The sequence below is a fragment of the Saccopteryx bilineata genome, chromosome 1 (genome assembly GCF_036850765.1).
Source record: "Saccopteryx bilineata isolate mSacBil1 chromosome 1, mSacBil1_pri_phased_curated, whole genome shotgun sequence".
Taxonomy (NCBI): Eukaryota; Metazoa; Chordata; class Mammalia; order Chiroptera; family Emballonuridae; genus Saccopteryx; species Saccopteryx bilineata.
In genome coordinates, this window is record NC_089490.1 from 292315467 (window position 1) to 292343030 (window position 27564).

The 27564-nt window shown below is 33.6% G+C and overlaps 1 protein-coding gene across 2 annotated transcripts in view; it reads right to left on the reverse strand.

Annotated features, from left to right (window-relative positions):
* Positions 1–7523: 7523 nt before the first annotated feature.
* The window catches only part of CDH9 (cadherin 9), a 65963-nt gene continuing 45922 nt past the window's right edge, over positions 7524–27564 (reverse strand). The window contains exons 3-11 of one of the 2 annotated variants that reach the window (XM_066253616.1): positions 27356–27475; positions 25337–25504; positions 23051–23238; positions 21813–22066; positions 15937–16073; positions 15338–15459; positions 12021–12138; positions 11663–11914; positions 7524–8191 (exon numbers count right to left, since the gene is read on the reverse strand). In XM_066253616.1, the coding sequence (XP_066109713.1) occupies positions 7701–8191; positions 11663–11914; positions 12021–12138; positions 15338–15459; positions 15937–16073; positions 21813–22066; positions 23051–23238; positions 25337–25504; positions 27356–27475 (1850 nt within the window). In that variant the 3' untranslated portion in view covers positions 7524–7700. The remainder of the gene's footprint in view (positions 8192–11662; positions 11915–12020; positions 12139–15337; positions 15460–15936; positions 16074–21812; positions 22067–23050; positions 23239–25336; positions 25505–27355; positions 27476–27564) is intronic. The other variant, XM_066253617.1, reaches the window with a different exon arrangement.

The following is a 27564-nucleotide window of genomic DNA, read 5'->3' on the forward strand; positions in this document are numbered from 1 at the left end:
AAAAAAAAAAAAAAAAAAAGAGAAAGTTCTGGCTTTGTCTGGTTGGCTCAGTAGTAAAGCATTAGCTGGACATGTGGATGTCCTGGGTTCAATTTCTGTACAGGACACACAGGAGAAATGCCCATCTGCTTCTCTCCCCCTCCCCTTCTCACTTCTCTCTCTCTCTCACTCTGTCTCTCTCTCTCCTTCTGGCAGCCATGGCTTGATTGCAGCGAGTTGGCCCAGGGTGCTGAGCATTGCTCCATAGCCTCTCCCTCAGGTGATAAGAAGAGCTCGGTTGCTGAGCAACAGAGCAGCACCCCAAATGGCTGAACATCCCCCCTAGTGGCTTTGCCAGGTTGATCCTGGTCAGGGTAGATCCCAATTGGGACATATGCTGGAGTCTGTCTCTCTGCATTCCTTCCTCTCACTGAATTAAAAATAAAAGTTCTGATGACTAAGAAGTTAAAACACATAAAAAAATATTGTACTAATGAAACTTTTGGGTACAAGATATACCTGGAGCAAAAAATAAAAAAGAAACTAATTGATTACCAAGGAATATATTTTGTTTAAAACATAGAGGTACTACCATGTTAGACACAAATAAGCAATAACATCATTTGGGAGCTATATAGACCAAATTAGGTTAAATATAAGGGGAAGGAGAAACAAGGGAAACAAGTAGAAAGTGCTTGGCAGAAGTTTTGGGATGCAGGACTCCAATACTGAAGGAGAGATCCAGGGAATTCCCAGATTAATTGAACAGGTAGGTACTAGTATGTTCCTGGACTAGTGGGCAAATTAGCCCATTCCACTGTTGTCGTTCAGTGACTGAAGAAAAGTTGTCTTTAAAGAGGTGATATTGATCTTCCACTTTTTTGTACTTAAGAATCTCAAAGGAGAAAATTTAGATGATTGACAAAGAGTTTGCAGCTAAATTAATAATAGAGACATATAGAAAACTATGCAAATAATAGCAGAGAAACCATAAATCATAGTATATGTAATTTTGATAATGTGAGATTAATTATAGTCAAAACAAAGCCACGTTTGTGGAAGTTATTTATAATATAATATTGAGAAAATGATTGCTATAAAATTATGTAATTATGTGTTTAGAAACAATACAATAATGATATCTAAAAGAAAACTGTCACACATGAACTAGCAATTTATGAAATTAACTGAATGACATAAATATAAAGTGAAAATGGCTTAATCTCACTAGTAGAGTCTTTAAGAAAATCCAGAGGGAGTGATTTATAGGTAAAATATCTTGACTTTTGAATATTCTCAATAATATGGTGCTTCTATCCCAATTTCTAACACTATGTTAGCTAATACTATTCTGTCAGGCAACAGCAAAGACAGCAAGTCATAGAGTGCACTGTTGTTTGACCATATGGCCTCAAAGAGCTGGTGTTTCTATTTTATATAAACTATCAACTAATATTTATTCTTAGAAATAGTTACATGTTGTTACTGAAATTTAGGAAGCAATTAAATATTTAAGTAAAAAGACATTTTTTTACGGTTGTTTAGCTTGCTTTTACCCATACTCTTCTATGCAACTATAAAAAAAAGTGAGCTAACAGCAAGCCAATGACTAGGAGATTATGGATATAATTAAAACTGCAGAAGAGAGAAAAATATTATTTTATTTCTTTTCTGTGTTGGCTTGTGATTTTATTCTGACATTTGGAATTGATGGACTAAAATCTAGTGAAGTCCCACTATCATATTTTTTTAGAAGCAAAGATTATTGAATACTATTTTAGTTTAGTGTGAGGCTTTTTTAAAAAAGGAAATATTATTTGTGCTTTTTTTTTAATTTTGAAAGTACTTTTCAAATAGTGACTTAATTATAATTAACCAGAATTTAACAAAGGGTATTTGAATTTAACAGTTTAGTCTATAATCAATATGGTATTGAACACATACACATTGTTATAAATTTGAGTATAATTTATTTTGTTTATATTTGTTTTCTTTTAATCTCTCAAGTATTCATATTTTATCAAATTAAGAAAAATACTATATACAAATATTGAGCATGTCATTTGATATTTGGAAAATATTTTTATCACATCATCAAGTTACAAAGTGCTAATCTAGCCATATGAGATGTTTTAGTGAATATAATAGGTAAAAATTGTGGCCCAAAGAGCCATCCATTGTTGGAGGTGTTCAAGGAGAGAACATAAACTCCAGCTAGTTTGCAAAATGGACCTGGGCAATCAAAGATGCCTTGCTCCCTCTCTTGTGCATGGAACATATGTTCCATCCATCACTCCCAATTAGGAATTGTTTCTAGGATGGAACCATGAGACAACAAGATGGTGTTGAACCATCTGTACAGTATATGTGACTAAATGAGTTAAGCCTTCTATGTAAACTTTTATAATTTTGGCAGGCAGATGCAAATATCTCTCATGTAAGTTTTCTTACTTGTTATATCTGCCACCTACTACTTTGGAGTGTCCTGCCTTTTTTTTTAGTCTTTTGTTGCCCTCCTTGTGCAGGGATCAGTTTGCAAACCAGCAACCATTCTAGTAGACATTGGCAAACAAAAGCATTAAATCTTGAACAAACTAGACCCTGGCCAGTTGGCTCAGTGGTAGAGCATCGGCCTGGTATGCAGGAGTCCTGGGTTCGATTCCCGACCAGGGCACACAGGAGAAGCGCCCATCTGCTTCTCCATCCCTCCTCCTCTCCTTCCTCTCTGTCTCTCTCTTCCCCTCCCGCAGCCAAGGCGCTGGGGATGGCTCTGTGGCCTCTGCCTCAAGCACTAGAATGGCTCTGGTTGCAGCAGAGCGATGCCCCAAGATGGGCAGAGCATCGCCTCCTGGTGGGCATGCCGGGTGGATCCCAGTCGGATGCATGCGGGAATCTATCTGACTGCCTCCCCGTTTCCAACTTCGGAAAAATACAAAAAAAAAAAAAAAATCTTGAACAAATTAGATATCATGTTGAATGTGATATTTGCTGTGGAAAAAATTTATTTTAAAGTAAATTGAGAGGAGTAAAATGGATTTGGGTGGTTTTAAATAGATTGTTTAATATTGTCCTCACTGCAAAAGTGGCTTTTGAACCAAGGCTTATAAGAAGGTACACAATTAAATTCTTAGATATCTGGGGAAAGAATGTTCTAAGGGGACTGATCAGTTCAAAGGGAAAATGCTTAGCATTTTTAAGGAACAACAAGGAGCTCAGAATAACTGGAGTAAAATGAGTTAAGAAAGTACAGGAGAATAAGACCAAATAGATAACAAGAAAGTGATCTGGAAGACCCTTTGTGAGGGCTGACTCTTATTGTAGAAAGTAATTGATAAGACTTAAATAGAAGAATGAGGTGCTCAGACTTACCTATTTGTTTTAAAGTAAAATAAATGCACCCCCTATCTATTCTGTGTTCTATAGTCACTAGAATTTTCTAAATATTGGAAATGAAGGATAAGAGAATAAGAAGAATGAAGAATAACTGTAAGGATCTTGGTCCGTGCAAGTAGAAGGATAGATTTGTCATCAAGGGACACGGGCAAGCTGAGAGTAGAATAGATTTAGGGGTGAAAATGAAAAGTTAAAGTTTGTACATATCCCATGTAAACATGCAAATAAAAATTTAGAATAGTTAGATAAGCGATTTTCTACCTTTTTCATCTCATAGCCCACATAAACTAAGTACTAAAAGTCTGCAGCACACCAAAGAATTTATTATATTTTTAACCATTCTGACAAAAAATTAAAAAGAACAGATATAATTTTGATTCATTCACACCAGATGGCTATTGCTGTGTTGGCTGTTGTCATTTTTTTAATTTGACACTCTAAGGGAAAAAGGGTCAATGTCACCTGACTCAATAGTTACATATTGCATTGCATATTTCCAAAATTCTTGTGGCATACTGGCAGGACCTGGGAGAATGAATAAGGTCATCAGGCACCAGAATTTAAGATTTAAAAAGAGGGGGAAAAAAGTTGACGGCCAGGATTACTTCAAAATGAGATAGAAAGAAGAACAGGGACCAGTCAATAAAACTAAGTAAAGTAAAAGAATAACCAAAATAATGAAAATTCCTGGATACCAATTATTATGCTTATGCCAAGGTAGAATGAATAATCAACAAGGCTTAGTTCAACCACTGGCTAAAGTAAAATGTTGCTGCCTTTTTTTAATTTTTTTTGCTTGCTTTTGTTTTTAGTGCTGTTTTATTTTCTTTACCGGGTGTAATTTTTAAGTCATTGGATTTTCTTTTACGTGTCTGAGAGCAAATTTATATAATATCAAGGCTGTGTAATAAAGTTCAAAAAATGTAGATAGGTTTTTCTCACTGAAAAGAAATTAGATATTGACATATTATTCTAAGAATAATTGAACATTAAATATAAAACAATTAAGATTTAATTACATTTGAAATAATGGTTACTCAATTGAACCTAATTTAATTCCATTTTAAGTTTACACAATTGAAACTACTTAATTTATCTGCACACTATGAAGTAATTTTCCTAAAATTTTACCAACTCCACATCTGTGATAATCAAGTGATGAAAACTTGTGTTATTGGGTGTGCTGTGTGCATCTAGTAAAATAAAATTTAAATCGCAATGGATGCCTGACCTGTGGTGGCGCAGTGGATAAAGCATCGACCTGGAAATGCTGAGGTTGCCGGTTCTAAACCCTGGGCTTGCCTGGTCAAGGCACATATGGGAGTTGATACTTCCAGCTCCTCCCCCCTTCTCTCTCTCTGTCTCTCTCTCCTCTTTCTCTCTCTCTGTCTCTCTCGCCCTCTCTCTCTCCTCTCTAAAAGTGAATACATTAAAAAAATTTTAAAAATTAAAAAAATAGTTAAATTGCAGTGGATGAATATTATCATATTTACTTTTCTGAAGAAATTAAGAATTTCTTACTTGCCAGCAAGAACATAAAATCTGATCTGACTCCTAAATGCATTTTTTCCTACAATAGGAATTCCCTAGATTATTGGAACATTATAGGAAGTATCAGTATTACATAGATCTGGTAATTTCATTGATCATGTCAGATTTACTGATTTATAGCAAAAAAAAAAATTTTTTTTTTTTGGTGGTAGAGACAGAGAGAGGGACTAATAGGGACAGACAGACAGGAAGGGAGAGAGATGGGAAGCATCAATTCTTCATTGCTGCACCTTAGTTGTTCATTGATTGCTTCCTCATGTGTGCCTTGACCCGGGGGCTACAGCAGACTGAGTAACCCCTTGCTCAAGTCAGTGGCCTTGGGTCCAAGCTAGTGAGCCGTGCTCAAACCAGATGAGCCCACGATCAAGCTGGTGACCTTGGGGTTTCGAACCTGGGTCCTCTATGTCCCAGTCTGACGTTCTATCCACTGAGCAACCACCTGGTCAAGCAACACTAATTCTTAAATATACCTATTAAATATGAAATTTTTTAACTCTGTCTTAATAAATATTTAATATATCAGTCATTTCCAGATCAAGGAAAGGAAGAACTCTCAATCTAACTTCATTATTTAATTGCCAGAGAATGGTAGTCAGATTAACGTTTTTTTAATAATGGAGCTTAAAAAACGATTTGGTAAACTATTTTATCATAGCAATTGTAAATCTAAACTTATAGGTAGCTTGGTTTGTTGTGGTACTCTTAGCGTAAATAAGCATGGCAAACCCATACAGGCAAATGATGTAACTCAATTTCTCCATATCTGACAACGTAATTCTTTTTTACGTAGCTGTTATATATGCTGTCATTAAGGCCTCCGTAAAAATTGTTTAGTTATTCTCATTTATCCTTTTAGTGATTATAGAATTAAGGGATTATAAGAGACATTAATAGATATCTTATTCATTTTTTTTCTGGCCACCTTGGCACTCTACATGACCCTCCTCAAATATTTGTTTGCTTCATGCTGAAAGAGCTACTAGGAACAGCAAAACTAATTAGTTTCTAAGATACAACTAAAACTTTCTAAACTAAAATGAAAACTAGAAAGTTTATTTTCTGAGGCATTCTAATAAGAAAAAAAATCAAATAAGTCCTAAGTGCTCAGTATGTTTTTTTCTTAGCATTACATTAAATCTTTAATATGTATATTAGCTATTGATGGCAAAGTTATTAAAATAGACTTAGTTTTCAAAAATTTTACAACATAGTAACATAACAGAACACAAAAGTGCCTCTTATAATTTAGTAAGTATAAGCTATTTAAAAAGTCGTGGTAACAGACTGTTCAATGTCAAATTTCTATATAAATTTCACTTAGGAATTACTCTGGGAGCTATATTTACTCCTTCAAGGATAAGTGACAAAAGAGAAAGAAAAGGACAATTAATGGCAAAGGAAATTGATGACAAGTAATCTCTGGGAAATTTATATCTTTTGGTTCAGGTTATATTTTTCAGGTTAAATCAGGGCAAGTTCTCTGTATGACAATCTTTCAAAAATTGCAAAGAATTTTTATACAAATTCTTCCTTTCCTCCTTCTTTACCATGTGTGAAGATGGCTGTGTTCTGTTTTCTGGACCATCAAATCATTAGTAAAATTTTACAGTCTTAAAGGTTTCTTGTCTTTAGTCTACATGTTACTTATTCTTCCAAGATTTTCTTAAATACAATGACTCTGCATCTTCTTAATAAAATGATCCATTAATTTTTATTTTTAGTTTGTTGATACACACTTTAAATATTACTCAGGCTATATTCCATGAATTGTCTGATCATGAAGAAAAAATCAAAACTATTATTTCTTATTCTGAAAACTACTGTTGATGGACAAAGAGTGTCTTGTATATTTTTCTTCATCTACAAAATGTTACTGACTGAATTATTCTTAGAATTCACTAGTTGATCCCATAATAAAGAATTCTACAGAAAACCAAAATTAATCATTAACAATTATATTTATAATATTTTCTATTCCAAATTTATCTCATAGTCTATTGATGGGTAAACACCAGTGACTCAATATGTATACTTGTCCATATTTAAGTGAATGTAGCAGAAAAATCACAATTTGTACTAAAGGCCTTTTACAGTTTCAATACAGTTTAGTTCCAAATCACATGCAGTAACATAGCTGCTTTCTCCCTGAGTAAACTATGTTTTACCTTTACAGATGTAAAAAATTTCTGTTATAAGTGAGATCAGAATTGCTTCTAGGAATTAAATAAAATGTTTTCTTTTTTATAAATACTAGTTTATTTCATAAAAATACAAAAATATAAATATACATTTATAAAAATATGAATAAATTAACACCAAGACATTCTTCAACTAAATAAATATGGCAGTAATAATCATTCCTATTTCTTTAGGGATATATTCTTTTCCATTTTAATTTACAAAGCAGTTGCACAATGTTTCATTTAATAGTAAAGTTGACTGTAAGTCAGTTAAGAAAACATTTATAAAGTTCTTATGTCTAAGAAAAGGCACAAAAAGCCTTTATGTATTTTTTATTGATTATTGATGTGATATACTTTTCTTCAGAGATTCTTAGGCAAAGAGGGTGAACTGGTTATTATTATTTTTTTTAAAAAATCTATGTCATTCATATTCATTCACAGAAACTTACTGATTAAGCAAACCCTTACTAAGACAAAACCTATGTATTGTTTGTATTTTTGACTTTTCAAATATTTCCTCCAAGGAAGAGAATACAGGCCACTCAATCTAGTAACAAAGAGTACTTCCATTAATTGATCAAGTCATAAATACTCTTAATCTCGGTCACTTTCATCACCCCCATACATATCGGCCAGTTTTTTAAACCGAGGCCCCCAGTCACTGAGATAATCATAATCTTGGTTACAATCTGCTGTGAGAGATTCTAAAGAACTGAGTGAATCAGCTATGGAATCATTCCCTTCATAGGCGTATGTGGCCAGTGAATCATAAGGAGGTGCACATGGGTCTGAGTCGTTTTCTTTTAATTTTCGATGAATAAAATCTTGTACATCAATATTTTCCCACAGAGGTACAGTCCTTCTTATCTGAAAAATAGTTTCCGGCATTACATCCCTTCTTAGTTTACTACTGTCTTCTCTAGCTTCTGGATTCCTTAATGTGCCGATGTCAAAAGCTTGAGTATCTTCTTCCCCACCGCCTTCATCATTGTAGGTCACGATGTTGTCCCGGACATCATCTTTTGAAATGATCAGAGGTTCCTTTTTTCTTTGCCTCTTCAGTGCAGCAAACAGCACAACTAAAACTATTTAACAAAAGAGAGAGAGAGAGACAGAGAGAGAGAATATAGTGAAATTTCATGATTCAGATTTAAATTAAATATAACACACCTGTGTGAATGAAATTGGGTGTGAAAAGTGGTAAGAATGCATAAAATGAGTAACTGTCCTATACCAATACGGGGTGCTTTGGGCCAATGACTGGATGCACTGACCTGATAAAGGAGATGTTATGCTGGCATTTATTTATTTTCAAGACTCACTCTCCCATAGAGTTCTGGCATTGAGATAAGCTTTATTCAATTATGACTAATGCAATGGGACAGTTCCAAACTGTGAACTTCCCCACATATGATATGCTTTCTTATTTTTCATTATATTGCAAGAATTTAACATATGCATATATTTGACAGTAAACATATTCAAAATAAATACATAATGCAATTAAAAACTACATTTAAAAATACAAAAAAAAACCCATGATGTTTCCAAAGTATACATATTCTGTTGAAAATGGACCACATCGCTGAGTTGAAGAAAATTTCCCAAAAGCACATTTACACACTGCCTGAAAGAAATAACACACAGGTTTCCATTACTTTAAGGCAGTTAAATGTTTTGTCAGTACTATTCACGTTTCATTAAAAAACAAGAAAATGTTGGTTCAAAATCTATTATTTCTCTTTTCAATCTTTGTTTCAAGATTACACAAGCAAACACAGTTACATTGAGACTATACTTCACATTGGTCCTTGAGGCCGTTATAACTCTACCAAAAGCCTGTCCACTGCTATTGTCATATTGGTCAAAACACATACCTCAGCTTCTTGTAATTAGTAAAATAATTTGTGAAAAAAAAATCATTAGAAGCATCTTTAGTTAACCTCCATAGAAAGGGCTTTGAGTCTGAGCTATATTCACAATCATTTTGAAAACAATTAAAAAAAACTGTTCAGCAAATTTGAAACCTATCTTGTTTTGTTAACCAGTGTCACCTCAATAAATTCAATAAAAAATAAAAAAAAAACTATCTAGTAAAAATGAAATGTAACAGTTAAGTTCAGCATAGGTTTACAATCCAACAACCTAGTGAACCATGTGGTAGAATAAGAAGGTTCTTTCTCAACATAATAGTGACAGCAATAATTTATAAGTTTTCTAATATTTGTAAATAAAAAAGCTATATAAAATTATTTTAAAAGCTTATTAGCTAATATAATGTGTACTAACTTTCACAAATGATCCTTAGAACCTATTCTGAGTATTTTCTTCCCTGCCAGGTCAAATTATTGCTTTCCTCTGAACTAAGGTTATTAATCTGGGGAATGTGAATGGAAGGAAGAGAAGCTAAGAAAAGAAATAGAAAAAAAAGGTATCATTATTTTTAGTAAACTATGACTGGAATTTAATATTTCTTTCTATTATAATTTCAGCATAAACTATAGTGAGAATAACAATATTTGTGATGATTAAACTAATGGAAAACACTTATTTTGTATTACATTATAACATGTCTGAAATGATCATCAGACTTGTACTAGAGCAAGAAAGTACGACAATAATCAAGCACACTTAACTTTTTTTGTTCAGTTGACAAATATATTTTGTTTTGTCTTATAAATCTCATTTCTATAAATTTAAATTATTATCCTAAATAGGCCCATAAATTTTATCTGACTACTAAAGATATCCAAGGAACCAAAAAGGTTAGAAAGTCCTTACATAGGTTTTAGGCTCCTACTTTGCCTTGCAACATGGATATAAACTAAGAACTACATTTCTTTCAACTGTAACAGAGTATATCTAAAATATTATTGCCCATGCTGTACCACTGCCTTGCAAAGAGCAGACTTCTTAATTACAGAAATGCAGTATCTGTCCAGACATTGGTAAACAGCCTCAAACTAGCAGCAAGACTGCATTGGAATTTGATAATGAAATTTTCTGAGCTTTTCTTATCTAGTTCTAACCAATTTTAACTAAAATATTAGAAAATCACTCCACATTTCGGCAGTAAGTAGGGGAAGTGAACAATAAGTGTGCACCTTCCGTGTTGCTCAGGAAAGAAAGGTGGTAGCCTTTCCGGCATAAAAGAAGCCTTCTAGGGTTTTTCCACCGGAAAATACACAATTTAGTTGAATAATACTATAATATCTTCAATAGATGTTATAGTATTGTTAGTATGACTTGTATCCCTCCAATTAAAAAAAAAGTAACCGATTTTGAGGTGCTTTTGTTATATACATGTGTGTTTTATATTAATACAGGAATAAAAAATTAAATTTGAAATAACATGATATCATGTTCTTAATTGGGAAAGTAGAACTATCTGAGCAAATAAAACAATATGAAAAGCACAAAATTAACACTTAGCTAAAAGATTAAGCCAAAAATTCATCTCCGTGGGGATTCAACAATATTTTGCAGAGGAGCTGAACTTTCTAGCAGCAGGGGGAAATGAGGACTGCTGATGGTGATGGTGGTGGTGTGTATGTTCTAACTCCCTGAAAAAATGTTTTTCTAAGTAGTTGGATCATTTCAGCTGAGAAATAATGGTTTCCCTTTACTTTCATCAATCCCCCACTGACGTCCTGCAAGGATATCTGGCCAAAGGGATTTCATCCAGATAACTTGAAAGGATTGGCAATGAAAAAAAGCCAGCACATATGGGCACTGGAACATAAATTTGGCTAGCTCTTCTGCCTTAAGCATAAGTATTTTGGATGAATATTTGTTGGAAACAATTTTGGGGGAATGTTTTACAGTGGAACAACTGTTTAATTGAATTAAATCGTTGTCCTGCTAGGGCATGCTCAAATAAAACATTTGCTATTGGAAACATGACTTTATTTAGAAAACATTAAAGGACTAGATATTCCACAATGCTGTAGTGATATTTTAAAAATGAACATAAACTTTAAATTTGGTGTATTGCACATACATATAATTTTTTATGAAAAAAAGATCTTATTGTGACAAATATCTACATTTACCATTTAGATGTCTGATATACCTGTTTGTTAGTAATATTATTTGTAAAGGTAGTCTTTGGTTTTGAGAATAATGTTTAGAAAGGAGAATTTGAAATTCAAATAATCTAGGTTTTAATGGTAATTAAAACACTCTAAGTGGGTGACTTTGTGTAAGTTATTTAGCCTTTCTGTATAAGAAATACCTATCTTATAGAGTGGATATCAAAATTAAATCAATTATAAAATTCCAAGTCATTAGAACAGTACCTTGATTAGCACTAAACTGTAAGATTAATAAACATTAAAAGGTCACTAGCTATTTTATCCTTGTTTTTGATCTCTAGAAAGCTAGACCTATTTCCACAGACAAAAACTCAAATTTGTTTCCTGGTTGAAAGGGCGATTAAAAAAAAAAAAGTTAAAATAGTCCATCTTTGTTGTAGAGAAGAGTGCTTTCCAGTGCAGGATCACTGGGCAACGAGAGAGAATTCCGTGAGTTAAATAGTAGTTGGGGGTGGAGCTTACCCAGCAGTATGATGACGCAGAGAAGGATGGCAACCAGAGCTCCCGTGCTCAGGCCAGCCGAGAGGACCAAGGCCTGTGTGTTGCAGGACTGCATGTTTCCGTGATTATCACAGGCACACACACGGATAGTGAGTGTGCCAGTGCTGCTTTGAATTGGATAATCATTGTCAAAGATTAAGATTGGTAGCAGATAGGTGCTCATTTTGTGGCGGCTATACCCATGTTTTCGAGTCATGATTCCTGCTGTGTTATCTGGGGGCAGGGTGGGGGGGAGAAAAAGGGGGGGAATTAACTCACATCAGTTTTTATTTTGTATCGTATAGTCTCATAATTTATTGTTTTAAAAAGTACTCTATACCTTTATTATCTACAATGGTGAAGTTTGGATTGAGGGGATACTCTGGCACTGGTTCAAAGAAGAATTTGTGGCCTCGGGGAGGATCATCTTTGTCCATAACGCTGACAGTCTGAATCAACTAAAACAAAATACATTAAGTGAAGCCCAACAAAAAAGCAGCGCTTGTTATTAAAAGACATTTTTACTCAGTGCCTGTGCTTTAAACATACCACTGAAATTAAAAAAACAAAACAAAACAAAAATATGCCGTCTTCAGAAAATTATGCCGTTTTTTTTAAATGATTTCATCTAACGTAACTGATTTAATTAAAAATTGAAATGTTCACCAATCAGAGTATCTCTATGAATCAGTCAGATTTCTAGCAAGTGTGATGTCCAACCTTAAAGAAATATTTGATCATTCTAATATCAATCGTCTTTTCACATTTTTAGAAAACACTAGTTTGTTCTGTTATACTTGGTTACCAATCTGTTGTCTCCACTAGATAATGGTTGTCTCATAGGCAGAGAACATAACAGATAAATTAAAAAAAAAACATAGTGCTCAGCATAACTGCTCCTATAGATTAAAAACACTATTCATATCATTTTGAAAAATAAGCAATATGTCACATGACATCAGAAATCAAAAGATTTCAAAGCTATAGGCCACCATAACTACAATCTTATTGCATATTTTATTCAAATTATTTGCCATTCTTTTAATAGTATTTGCAAAGTTTAGAAAGATATGCAAATAAATGCATTTAAAGTTTTATAAAATCAGTGTCAATGTGAAGAAATTACAGAACCTCTTAGTTGTGCCTACTGTAAGTCAGAGGTATGCTATAGTGTGATGATTAGAGCAGCAAATGACAGATTGGTCACAAAAATTCCACTAAGCACTTCATTGTAGAAAACATCGGGGTGCCTGTTTTTCTAGTCCTGGGTCTGCCATCTGTGTGATTTGAAATCACAGTCATTTAATTACTCTTACTTTCAAATTTCTCTTCTACCAAAACAAACAGTTGTACCAATTCCAGATATCATAGTCTAACATTTTTTAATTATTGGAATGTCACAGTAGTTTAATGTTGTTATGATCATTGTGTACCTTCTATAGGCATCCTAATCTGCATGTTCACTAGTCAAGAATTGTTCTCTGTAATTTCATATTAACCACAATTTTATTCATTTAGACAGAGTGACATGTAACCTTTTGTCTTTTTTATATGATACTTCTGAAAGTGCACAATTATCAATACAAACTGAATCCACTGTTTCTTTTTTTGCATATTGGTCCATGATATAGAAAAAAATGTATATAAGGCTTAACATTCATGATAAATATTCTGTCCCAGAGAAGCAAAACCATATCTTCTATTTTATAATATTTTAAATCATAAACAATATTGGTCTTTTGACTATATGATTTCAGTTTTTTATATAATTAGATGAACCATTGTTTAAGCTAATTTTTAGAGGGTACCTTAAAATATATTATATTTTCTTTTTAACCTTGTTAATTTTTATAATAAAATTGTTTTACATCAACAGATAAAAATGACATAGAAATTTTAATGGTAATAGTATAAGTTAAAATAATTATTAATATCAATTATACTTTATTATTACAAGAAATTAGTACTATATCAACAACTCACATGAATCAATAAAAGAAAAACATACTAATGCACAAATAAGTAAAAAATAACTATGAACTTTAATCAATTCACTTGTATCCCTCCAAAATATATTTTCAAACCCTAATCCTTATTATGTAGGTATATGACCTTATTTGGAAGTAGGCTCTTTGCAGATGTAATCAAGTTAAGATGGTATCATACTGGATTAAGTGGGCCCTAAACCAATGAATGGTATCCACATAAAAGGAGAGAAATTGGGATACATAAAGAAATACAGGAAGAATATCATGTAAGAGTAGAGATAGAAATTGGAGTAGTGTGGGTCCCCAAGCTAATGAATACCAAGGATTGCCAGCAACCACTGAAGCTAAGAAGTGGCAAGAAAGGATCCTCCCCTTCAGCCTTCTGAGAGAGCATGCACCTGCTGTTGAATGCAAACCTCTAGCCTCCAGAACTATGTGAGAGAATTTATTTCTAGTGTGTAAACTAATTTGTATAATTTATCATGGCAGATTTAGGAAACTAATAGAGCTGGGAAGAGTCTTTTAAATGGCCCTATAAAAAAATAAAAATAAATAAATGACCCTATACTAATGAAAAATGTTCGACCTCAATAATTTTGGAGGAATACATAGTAAAATTATGAAATATTACATATTGGCAGACATTTAAAATCAAGTGTTGCCCAATAAGCAGTTATTAACATTTGATGGGGGTTATCACTAGGTATAAGATATATTTGGAATGCTATTTGGAAGCATATAAATATAGATCAAAATCAATTATTTTTTACTTTGAGAATTATATCAAAGAAAAATAATACCGAGTAGTGTATAAATATAAATGTACCATAAGTCTCACTGTAGTGCTTGCTGTCTGATAGAGTAGTATTTGTTTGATAAACAAAATTTCTATTAATAAATACATGAATGAATAAGCTATTAATGTGTAGCTATACTATAAAATTAAGCATCAAATTAAAGATAGTCATTTATTAACCTGAGAATATGCCCATTACATATTGCAAAGTAAAAAAAAGAAGAGAAAATCTAAATAATTGGTTAAAAGTTATCTCAGTAAAATTTATACAGTTACTGTTACTTATAAAATACCCTATCAGTGTCAAAAATGCACATATTTTGCATTTAACTAAAATTATTTTGCGATATCTGAAATTTTACTTCATAAGAGGATTTTGTAATTTTCTACATTTTTTAAATCTCGATAATATTAAAGGTGAAAAGCTACACTTAATATAACATATCAAACGTGGCAAAATATAATCAACAAAACAATGATTATAATTCCCTTTATATTTACATAAATATTTTTATTTTTATATTTTGTTTTATTTCATGTATTTCCATTCTCAATATAATTTATTATGAACATAATTATGAATCCAGATAGGAACTTTTTATGTACATAATATTCATTATGTATCTAGTATATAAATTAAAGCACATATTTCTATTGTTTTCTATTTTAGCATGGAATTTATGATAAAAAACAAGATTAAAAGTCATCTTTTTCCGATTACTGTGAGTTTTTAGTAAGGGGAGACAAACAAGTGACATAGAGGATTGACAATACTTTGCATGAAGTAAACCTGTGCAAGTCCAAGTAATGCAATGCAATCTGCCTTTGTGAAGAGGAAATATTATTTTCAAATTTTATAATAATTTTATTTACCTGCCCAGGTTTTGCATTTTCACAAACAAATGTTTCATAGTACATGGCAAATTCCGGAGCATGGTCATTTATATCAAGAATTCTGATGAAGACAGGAATGTGGCTACTTTGTTTTGGGTTATCTGCAACAAGAACATGTATAAGATTTCAGTCTCATTTGCAGAGAAGCAGTAACACTACTTTCCCCATTTGTAACTAAGCAACAGATCATCCCTGTGGTAGTCACTACTTGATTAGATTGCTGATGGATATCTTAGCTTTCTTACATGGTCCTGATAGAAAGCATGATAAAAAGAGGAGAATGGGATTGATAATAAACTTTTATTTGTAGAAGATAACTTTCTCATACTAATTTATTAATTTTAGAAGATTAGATTATATTTCTATTTTACAGTAAGGTATAAAGAAAACCAAGTTCAAAAGAGATGAATATTGAGTAATCATTAAAATAATTTAAAAATCCAATGCACTCTAAATCATTTCTTTCAAATCTTTCTAATGCTAAAATCATTCCAACTCAAGAAAAAGTCTACTTAGTGCAATTATTTCACCACTTTGGTGAAAAAGAATATGTTCTGATAGATGTATTTCCAACTTACTTATTTCTGTGGCTATAATGGTGATGTTGTGCCATGGAGATGATTCTCGGTCAAGGGGCTTTAACGTGAAAATGGAACCATTTTCTGCATGAATACTGAAAATCCGGTCCATATCAGTGTGTCGATCAACAGAGTATCTAGCAAAAAAAGACACATAAATACATGTATCGTTTTAAGATTCTTAGTTTATCTACTGTTTCTTAAACTTATAGGCAACTCACACAATGTTCTAATAAAGACATGGCCAGTAAAATGCTGAGAAATTATTTGAATTTTTATTTAATGTAATTGTTATTTAGAAAATTTTATATATTTGGCTCTTTCTATTATTAAAATTCTATTATTGGCCCTGGCCGGTTGGCTCAGCAGTAGAGCGTCGGCCTGGCGTGTGGGGGACTAGGGTTCGATTTCCGGCCAGGGCACATAGGAGAAGCACCCATTTGCTTCACCACCCCCACCCCCTCCTTCCTCTCTGTCTCTCTCTTCCCCTCCCACAGCCAAGGCTCCATTGGAGCAAAGATGGCCTGGGCGCTGGGGATGGCTCCTTGGCCTCTGCCCCAGGTGCTAGAGTGGCTCTGGTCAAGGCAGAGCAACGCCCCGGAGGGGCAGAGTGTCGCCCCCTGGTGGGCGTGGGCGCATGCAGGAGTCTGTCTGACTGTCTCTCCCCGTTTCCAGCTTCAGAAAGATACAAAAAAAAAAAATAAAAAAGGAAGTTAACTTCAGCTTCTTCAAAAAAAAAAAAAGAAAAATTCTATTATTTGTGTACTTTTAAATCATTATTTATGCTTACAAACATTTGTGGCAGCTTTTAAGTAAGGTTTTAATTGTCATTTGATTTAATTATTCAATTATAAATCCATGCAGTGCTTGAGACATATTAAGTAGTTATATTAAACTTGAGAGAGTCAACTGAATTGGATAAATAAAAACTATGTTTAGAAAAACACACTAAGAGCATGTATCCACAGAGTCCTTATGAGCATAAGTGAACGTGGAGAGGCTGTTGTAAAACACATTGCTCTTATATGACTCTATTCAAAGAACATCTGAGCTGAATTGAAGGTCTTCCTCTAATCTCCCCATTCAACCTATTATAAATAAAAACAAAATTACATTACTGTGCAGTTCCATGAATATTTCTCATTAGGTCTGGATGTGAAAGATATCACCATAAAATTTGTATCATTCTATGGTTAGAAAAATAATGTCATACCCTAAAGGATGTTCATCTCCATAGCCCTAGAATCTGTGATTATGCTACTTTACATGGTAAAAATTACTATGCAGATGTAATTATGGTTTAAAAAAATTGCCTGACCAGGCGGTGATGCAGTGAATAAAGCATTGGACTGGGACACGGAGGACCCAGGTTCAAAATCCCAAGGTCGCCGGCTTGAGCACAGGCTCATCTGGTTTGAGGAAAGCTCACCAGCTTGAGCCCAATGGCGCTGGCTTGAGCAAGGGGTCACTCGGTCTGCTGTAGCCCCCCACCCCCGTCAAGGCACATATGAGAAAGCAATCAATGAACAACTAAGGTGCTGCAATGAAAAATTGATGCTTCTCATTTATCTCCCTTCCTGTCTGTCTGTCCCTATCTGGCCCTCTCTCTGTCTCTCTGTGTCTCTGTCACAAAAAAAAAAAAAAAAAAAAAAAATTGAGGCAGAAATTAACTTTAATTATTTGGATGGACTTAAAGTAATCATATGAACCCTTAAAAATAGAAGAAAGTAGAAGAGTCAGATGTAGCTTATATATGAATCACATGGGAATCTTGTTAAAAACAAATTCTTATTCAGTTGGTCTAGTGTGAGAGCTGGGATTCTGCATTTTTAACAAACTCTAGGTGAACCCCACATGCGAAATCCAAGGACAAGAGTTGTAGAGTGAGGTGACAGACCATAGGATAAACTGGTTAGAAAAAGAACAGTGACAAACAACTAAAAGACTAATCAGCATCTGGTTGCACCTCACTTTTCTAGATATCTATTAAAAGCACTTAGCAAATCAACATTTTTTAATCTGGTTAATTAGGGAATTACAGTTCCCATTATAAATCTCTAATATATTTACTATCAGACACTGACTTTAACAAACATAAGTAATATAATATTTAGGTTTCTAATGATTGTGAAACATAGGCAATTTTTAAACATTGAATGAAAATATATTTATCTAAATGGGTTAATTTTTTTTTTGTTTGGGCAGTTTTAATAAAGAACATGTGACTTAGTCTATTAGTATATGTACTATGGTGAACTTTGGTGAACTCAGAGTTCAAAAATAATTTAAACAATTTAACATAGTACATGATGGGGCTTGCCTAATTATTTTCCACTAAACTTTCTAAAATAGTTTGCTCAAATTCATAAATATTGTTTTAAAGTAAGTTTTGGGTATATTACATATATATACATACACACAATCTTAAAGGTAGAATATCTAAACTTTTTTTTTTTTTTTTTGTATTTTTCTGAAGCCGGAAAAGGGGAGAGACAGATGACTCCCGCATGCGCCCGACCGGGATCCACCCGGCACGCCCACCAGGGGGCGACACTCTGCCCACCAGGGGGCGATGCTCTGCCCTTCCGGGGCGTCACTCTGCCACGACCAGAGCAACTCTAGCGCCTGGGGCAGAGGCCAAGGAGCCATCCCCAGCGCCCGGGCCATCTTTGCTCCAATGGAGCCTTGGCTGTAGGAGGGGAAGAGAGAGACAGAGAGGTGGAGAAGCAAATGGGCGCTTCTCCTATGTGCCCTGGCTGGGAATCGAACCTGGGTCCCCTGCACACCAGGCCGACGCTCTACCACTGAGCCAACCGGCCAGGGCAGAATATCTAAACTTTAAATAGTTGTTTTCAGATTTCTTTTTGTACCTCTCGCCCAAAATATGGAACCAGCTCAGTTATCTTCTTGTCATCCTTTGGAAGGGTAGTACAATGAATGAGACAGCTGCATGGAAATGGTCACATTCCTTTACTTTTTAATCATGATTGTAAGTCTTCTACACAATTATTTTATTTGGGGATTTAAAAAGAAAACTCATGACATTGTAAATTCCCAAGAGTAACTATATTCTGGGGTGTGAAATCCTAGGTAGAGGATAATTAGAAACCTATATATATACTAAAACAAAAACTATATTGGTTTTAACCAAGAATTTGTCAGGCAAGGATCTGAAATAGTTCTTATTTTTAAGATCTTTATTAATGTACTAAAATTGAGGATGGCAGTCTTATACTTTTCTTTTAAATCTCCATTGCTTCTAGGGCTAAATAAGATCAAATATAGTGTTTATCTTTTTATGTCAGTCCACCCACAATTTAGTTCCTAATATGTACTGAGAAAGTCACTGTAACATTAAAGTAATGTTTCATATTCTTTAATCCCACTTACGAATAAAAGCAATCTGAAATGAAAACAAAGACAACAAAGTAAAACAACCGAACTACATCTATGCATTGAATGGAACTCAATTCATAATAGTAGTCTTTATATATTCCCATTATTGGAAAGGTCAATCGTTAGCAATTATCTGCTTATGGCTGAATAGATCTTAGATTCATTCCTACTGTTCAAATTCAACATCAAAGAGAAAAATAAAAATGTATTGTGCACCTTACCCTAGAGATTAGCAAGACAGTGTCTATTATTGAGGAATAGCTAATAGTTCTAACATTATACAAACTGAGCCTTGACTCACTTGGAGCGCATGTGGAGTTAAAATAGGTCAGAATTTCAGCTGCTCTACTCTTAGCTTCAAATTTGAAAGGCACTACTGTCAAGTTAAGAATTCATGAAAGACTATCACTTTGATATTTAGAAATAGCTCATTTTAACATTAACAATGCAAACTTCCAGGCCTATTTTCAGAAATTTGCCCCAATGCAAATAAAGTCTTGCAGTTTTTCAAAGCCCAGGGATAATTTTCTTTCATTTAGCAGCCACTGTTTTATTTTCAACTCAGAATAGGCTGTTCTGGTTTACCTGTTAATAATAAATGCACCAGGTTACAACAAATGACCAGAAAGAGTTCGTTAAACAACATAGGACAAAGCTACCTCTGTGTCCTAGCAGATGGTCTATTAAAACAACATTTTATTGATCTCCTTACATTGAATTTGAACAATAATTTTTTAAAAAAGATTGCTGGAATAATTTTTTGAATGACTACCTTCTACAGAGACAGCATCCAATGATATAGGCCACAAATAACAAGTAAAAAAAAAAATTACAGCAGAACTGAGCCTATGGAAGCTGAAATCTTGTTTTAGTTGTTTGCTTTTTTATCCTTTATGTTCTATCAAAACAAATACACATTAGATCCCTAAATTTTCATTTACTACAAAAAAAGTGAATTAAAATACAGACACCAGAACAAAGTGATAATATGAAGCTATATGCCAAGGATAGTATTCCTTTTGCTTTCCTGACTTCCAGGCACATCGTGACCAAGGAAGTCCACAAAACTGGGCGATGGCTGTGCTTTTTCCTGTCCAGCTACCACTTTTCAGTAATGTATTTTCGAATATGAACTAGGAAACCTTCACTCCCCTTCAAAAAGACATCTGTTTATATGTTTGAACAAATATTTCAAATAATTTTTATTGTAGGTATTAGTGACATATTTTCTTTTTTCTTTCTTTAATTTTTCCATTTATTTGCGAGAGAGGAAGGAAGAGAGAGACAGAAGCATCAAGTCGTTGTTTCACTTAGTTGTTCCATTTAGTTGTGTACTCATTGATTGCTTCTCTGCATGCCCTAACCAGGGGTGTAACATGCAGCCTTTGGTGACCGGGGATGATGATTTATCAGCTGAGCTGCCAGGCCAAGGCCCATATTAAAATTATTATTATTTTAATCTCTGTAATAAAATCTGCAAATGCCAGAGCGGCAATTATACATGTGAATGCACTTATTTACATATTCTAGCTTTTGGTGGAATCATGTACATTTTATAGAGGCATAATTAATTTCTCACTATCAAGTTTATTTTGGATTTACTCTTGATTTGACTGAAGTAAAAAAAAAATGTTCTTCAAAAATTCATTGAACTTTAAATATGTTGAGCATAAAATAGGTGTGAAATGAGACAACATGTGTTTTCAGAACCTGTAAAGCTATAATCAACCCTATAACTTGGGAAATCCATGATTACTGATGAGGTGAATCGGAGCTGACAACAGCTGCTAATTGTAACTATAATCTCACTGCAAGTGGCAGATGTGTTTCAGAAAATATGTTTGATGAACAGATTTACTGGTGGGTGAGAATTAGCTCCCTAGTTTTCCCTGGAAAATGCTTCTCCACGATGCTTATCATAACCTATTTCTGTTTTGGGGATCAGTCTTCTTTCTAAATGCTATCGGAGCAAACAAGAGTCACATATTACAATGTTGCCTCCTTGTTGAATTATTGCTGGGTTTTCACACTACAATTGGAGATCTAAAGCATTTTTTTTCATACATTTCTATGCTAACAGGAAGTAGCAGCCTATAGGCTACTATTTTAAGGCATGGCCTTATATGTTGGCAGATTTTGTAGTAGAATTTTAGAAACATAATTTAAATTTAATTTGTTCTCAATAGTTTTCCTCTGTCCTAGTTCTTGAGATTTTACCGATAAAACTGCTATGCATTCATTATTTTTCAAGACTTGCGGCCCCATAAAGAGCAAATATTTCTTGGGAGCTATGGACTTAAAAATTTATCAGCCACTTTTACAACCATAAAGCAAGGTTTGCAATTTTACTCTTAAAATTGTATACTGAGGATATCAGATATAGAGCAGGATGTGTGCGTATGTGTGTGTTTGCATGTGTATGTGTATCTCTAAACAATCTAAATTTCTTCTGCAAACTTAAATTTTCTCAAAATACTTACTTTATCAAATTGCTCATTGCATCTGGGTCATATGCTGTCACTTGTCCAATGATGCTGCCTTCCTTTACATCTTCATCTACTTCTATCAAGTAAGAAATTTTACTGAACATAGGAGGCTCGTCGATATCTTCCACAGATATTTTGACCACAGCTGTGTCTTTGAAAGGCCCCAGGTGTAGGAATCGTGGATCTGGGTGCGTGTTAGCTGCATCCACCCTTAAAGTATACAGCATTTTGTTTTCAAAATCTAAATCCTGCATTTAAATCAGATGAGAAAAATTAGTATAATATAGCAGTCATAACAATGGAAGACAATTTTAATATTTAATAATGAGCTCTATTAATGGTATCAGTTATTCTGATTAAATAACTTTCCCAATTATTGCTTTATAGGTATATCAAATAAATTGGTAAATATTGTTAGGCTTTATACTTATTTACAGAAGGTAACCAAACATTATTGTATACACATTAATACCAATTCTCATTTATTAATACATTTCACAATGCAGTGGTTACAGGTTTATTATTTAATGAATACATAAGATTTATTATTATTAGCAGTAGTAGTAGTAAAATTATACAAAGTTAAAATTATAGAAAATATAGAATAAAGTAAAGCTTTATCAAACTATTTATATAAATCACTTCCTTAGGTCCTACATTTCTAAAACTGGCATTATAAAAAAGAAAAAAATTATTAATCTGAACACTGTGGAAACCAAGAGGGGAATGAAAGCAAGCAATCAGGACAATAGAAAGTAATCAATATTTTGTTGGTCTATGTAAGCTTCATAATGTTCTCCCACAGTGCATTAAAAAGAAAGAAATCCACCATAAAACACATAGCATCTTCAGGTTTCATCACCTTGAATAGAACATCACATTTAACAATTGAAATATGCTAAAAAATAAATATGCTATGAAATAAAGTGATGGCTGCATGCCTATTTTTCTATCACGCAGAAACCTAACAGAAGTATTTTAGAGGTTATATAACCCTAGTTTGTTGTCTTTCTCTAAGCAAAAGCAGTTGAAGTTTATATCACTTTCTAAATGTCAGTGATGAAGGTGATTAACTTACTGAAAGTGAAATCACGACTATGCCCACTTACATGAAGGATAGACAGCATGTAAGGGATGAAAAAAAAAAAATACCAGGCTCTTCTTCCCTTAACTGAAAGGCAAAATCAAACTATAAAGTGCTCAATGAAAAAATGAAGACAGCGAAAAGAAACCTGTTTGACAGTTATAATCCCTTCCTGTGTATCCTTGTCAGTGATGATATCAAACATGTCAGCTCCATCTCCTTCTGCAATGCTGTACTCCATCTCAGCATTTTCCCCCACATCAGGGTCATTGGCTTTTATCCTTCCGAGATGGGTCCCAAGAGGCACAGACTCAGGAGAATTAAATAGATACGTACCTGAAAATTGAATCAGAGCTCTTTTGAACATTTCATCTTTAGATAACAAAAATCTTTTATTTCTACTGCCTTTTTTACTTCAATAAGTTAACTTTAAATTGAGACAGTTTTTTATTACATTGAATGGTAAACTGTCAAAAATTATGGATTTGTTAAGTTGGAAAAATAATTTATAAGGGCAGAACACTCTCATAAATGAGAAATATAAATTCCAGAAAGATTAAATGAATGTCCCAAGGTTATTTAGGTAATTGATGATGGGCTTAATATTAGAATCCAGAATTCTGACTTAGGGAAATATTCCAATAAATATTTTTAAAAATTTAATATGCATAAAAATATGTAATGGCAATGTTGAAAGCTCTAGATAAGCAATAAATATTTGGTTTCTTACCCTCTTAAGCATTTACTTTTATATTCTAAATTGCAGTTAGAGAAATAAATTGATACATACCAATTTATTTTACATGTTTTAATGCCTATGAATGTTTCTATTTCCTGCAGTTCAAGCTATATTGCATTGTGTTATCCATAAAAGCAGTTTTTGTTTTTATTTATTCAAAATAAAAATAGAAATATTACAAAAATATGTCAATGAAAGTTAGAAATGTTTTAAAACTTTTAATATATGCTAAATTCTATATAAGGCCCTCTGTGTTAATTTATTTAATTCTGACATTCGTTTTTATAGGAACAAGGTAGGTATATCATCCTCGGTTATAGGGCTCAAGGAAATTATCCCAATTGAGGGAAGCAGAATGCAGAACAAAGGCTCTTTGACTTCAAAGTCTGTTCTCTTTCCAGTTTGCTTGGCAGTTAAGAAGAGGGACTTCTAAATATAACTGCCTGGGTTTATAATCCCATCACTGGGCAAGCTAGTTAAATTCTCTAACCCTTGATTTTCACATCTATAGAATAATAATGATAATGATAGCAATTGACTCAAAAGTTTGTTATAAAGATTGCATGAAATTATGTCTTTAATATGCTTAGGTCATGCGCTAGTTCTTGAACATTTTTACTATTACTGTTGTAGTTCTTTCCCATTTGCTAACTTTATAACAAAGTTATAGAATAGCAATCATTTGAGAATTTATTGAATCTTACTTTGGTTCATATTTAGGGAAATTGAAAAGTTTAGATTTATGTCAGTTAGTCTTATTATTTATGTTCTTAGCAAACTTTACTTTTTAACATTTATCATACGTTTAAGTGCACCATCCAAAGCTGAATCATCAAATATTTTAAATTTGATTAGCCTGAAAAAGTGTTTTCCTATATTGAAATCTGTATCATAAATTTAAATTTGAGATCCTTAATTGAACATTTTAAGATAGGGACCTTTATTTGTTTACTTACTGCAAATTGAAAACATTTTCAGCAGAGCATAGGATTCTGATTTTGTAGGACCTCATGGCATGCAAAATGGTGATGACTGAAAGAGCATTGACTGATTTAACCTTCACAAGTAGATAGCAAATCCCAGCAAATTTTAAGATGTCTCAGATGCCATCACAATCAAGGTACACCATAACTCCATGGGCCACTAGGAAAAGGGGGAAAAATTCTGCCAATGGAACTGACGTGCATGGATTTAAATATAGAATCTGACTTCAGAGATTATTAAAGCATCAAGTCTGTGTTTTAGAAGATATTAAATAAGGAATTACAATACCTATGTACAGACAAGGGAACTGAGTGCAAGACAAATGGTAGCATGGGATTTGAAGCCAGGCAATCAGATTTGAGAGTCCACACTCCTAACTAGAAAAGTATAAGAAAAAAAAACAAGTTGATCATAGTGAAGGCTGGGAAAGGTAGTCTGGAAAATGTCACAACTCTTCTAAAGGTAAAAGATGATATTTAAAGTTGTCAAAAGAACATCATTTTCATGTTTTTCTCTTACTACCAGTCACTGATGAAAATGATCGTAAACACTTCTAATTTGTGGAAAACTGATATTTTGTAGGGATAAGTGTTGTCGATTTGCCTTTGTGTATAAACTAGTCATGAAACCACTGGTACAAATATTAGCCTCTGTTTGTAGTATGTATATTGGAGAAGCCTTTCGACCTGTGATCACTGAGACGTTTCTTACTCTGGGGAAATCGAGGGGGATTGTTGTTGACATCTGTCAGAGTGATGTTCACTGTGGTCGTTCCAGAAAGGCCTCCCATCTGGCCGCCCATGTCCTTGGCTTGTATAACCACTTGGTACTGCTCTCTATTTTCTCTGCTCATGTCCGGTAATGCAGTTTTTATTATGCCTTTTGGAAAAAAAGAGAAATATTTTATAATTTAATCACAGATATTTAAATTTAACCTATGCAAGGTGCATTTTACAGAAGTTAGTCATAACAGATAAAATATTCTTTACCTAAATACATATTTCAATCTATACCCAATTCAGCATAACTTACAGAAGAGAAAGAATGATTCCATTGAGTAAATATTTAAAAATAACTTTTCCTAAAGCAATTTGATTATCGTGTGTGTGTGTGTGTGTGTATGTGTGTGTGTTTCTGAAGTGAGCAATGAGGAGGCAGAGAGACAGACTCCTGCACGCACCTGACTGGGATCCACCCACTAGGGGGAGATACTCTGCCCATCTGGGACATTGCTCCTTTGGAACCAGAGCCATTCTAGCACCTGAGGCGGAGGCCATGAAGCCATCCTCAGTGCCAGGCCAACTTTGCTCCAATGGAGCCTTGGTTGTGGGAGAAGAAGAAAGATATAGAGAGGAAGGAGATGGGGAAGGGTGGAGAAGTAGATGGGTGCTTCTCCTGTGTGCCCTGGCCAGGAATCAATCCCAGGACTTCCGCACACTGGGGGCTGACACTCTACTACTGAGCCATCAGGCCAAGACCTGATTATTTTTTTGATTAATAGAAAAATTAACTTGAAAAATTATAAACTGGTGTGAGGTGATATCTCATTGTGGTTTTAATTTGCATTTCTCTAATGATTAGTGATGTTGAACATTTTTTCATTTGTCTATTGACCATCTGTATGTCCTCTTTGGAGAAGTGTCTGTTAATTTTTTGTGCCCAATTTTTTATTAGATTGTTTGTCTTCCTGGTATTGAGTTTTACAAGTTCTTTATAAATTTTGGTTATTAACCCCTTATCAGATGTATTGTTGAATATGTTCTCCTATTGTGTGGTTTGTCTTTTTATTCTGTTCATATTGTCGTTAGCTGTGCAAAAGCTTTTTAGTTTGATATAGTCCCATTTGTTTATCCTGCCTTTTATTTCATTTGCCTGTGGAGATAATTCAGCAAAGATATTGCTGCGATAGATGTCGGTGAGCTTACTGCCTAAGTTTTCTTCTAGGATACTTATGGTTTCACGATTTACATTTAAGTTCTTTATCCATTTTGAGTTTATTTTTGTACATGGTGTAAGTTGGTGGTCTAGTTTCATTTTTTTGCAGGTAACTGTCCAGTTTTCCCAACACCATTTGTTAAAGAGACTGTCTTTACTCCACTGTAATCTCTTATCTCCTTTGTCAAATATCATATGACCTCACTCATTTGAGGAATCCAAGGAATAATGAGAACTGAGGAATGAAATTGAGACAGAGGAGGGATCAAAGGGACCAGAAGAAAAGAGGACAGGGGAAAGGGAATGATAGTATGGGATAAACCTGAAGGGAAGGGAGGAGGGTGCTATAGGGAGGGGGGGCAAGGGAAATGTTGAGGGGAATAGGGGGTAGGGGGAAGGCATTCAAGGTGATCCTAGAATCTATGTAAACACAATTAATTAAATAAAAAAGTTAAAAAAATAAAGAAAAATCATAAACTGGATAAGCTGAATTTTGATAATTCTCACATTTCTCAGGTTTGAATATTTCCTATGACATATGAAGTGCTGAGTCTGTATGAAATTTTGTTATTTAGTGTCATAAATTTAAACTCAATAAATAATCCAAAGAGCTAATGACTCAAATAATCTATTTGAATTACAGGAAATTGAATTTTGCTTCCAGGTAATAACTGTAGGGAATCAGTACAAACATACTGAATAGACAACTTTTAAAATACAGAATAGTCGACAAATTAATTATATATACAGATGCATTAGATAATGAAAAAAAGACTAAGTATTAAAAGTTGTTACCTGATTCTGGATCTACTGAGAAATAGGGTTGTCCTTGCAAAATGCTGTAGACCACTTTGGCACTATTTCCATAGTTGGCATCATCTGCATCCGTTGCTGTGACTTGTATAACAGATGTACCTACGCGAGTCCCCATCCAAACACAGACACTTAAATACTTTCAAATTAGAAACCATCTTTCTGAAAAATTACTGCTGGTAGTTTGATAT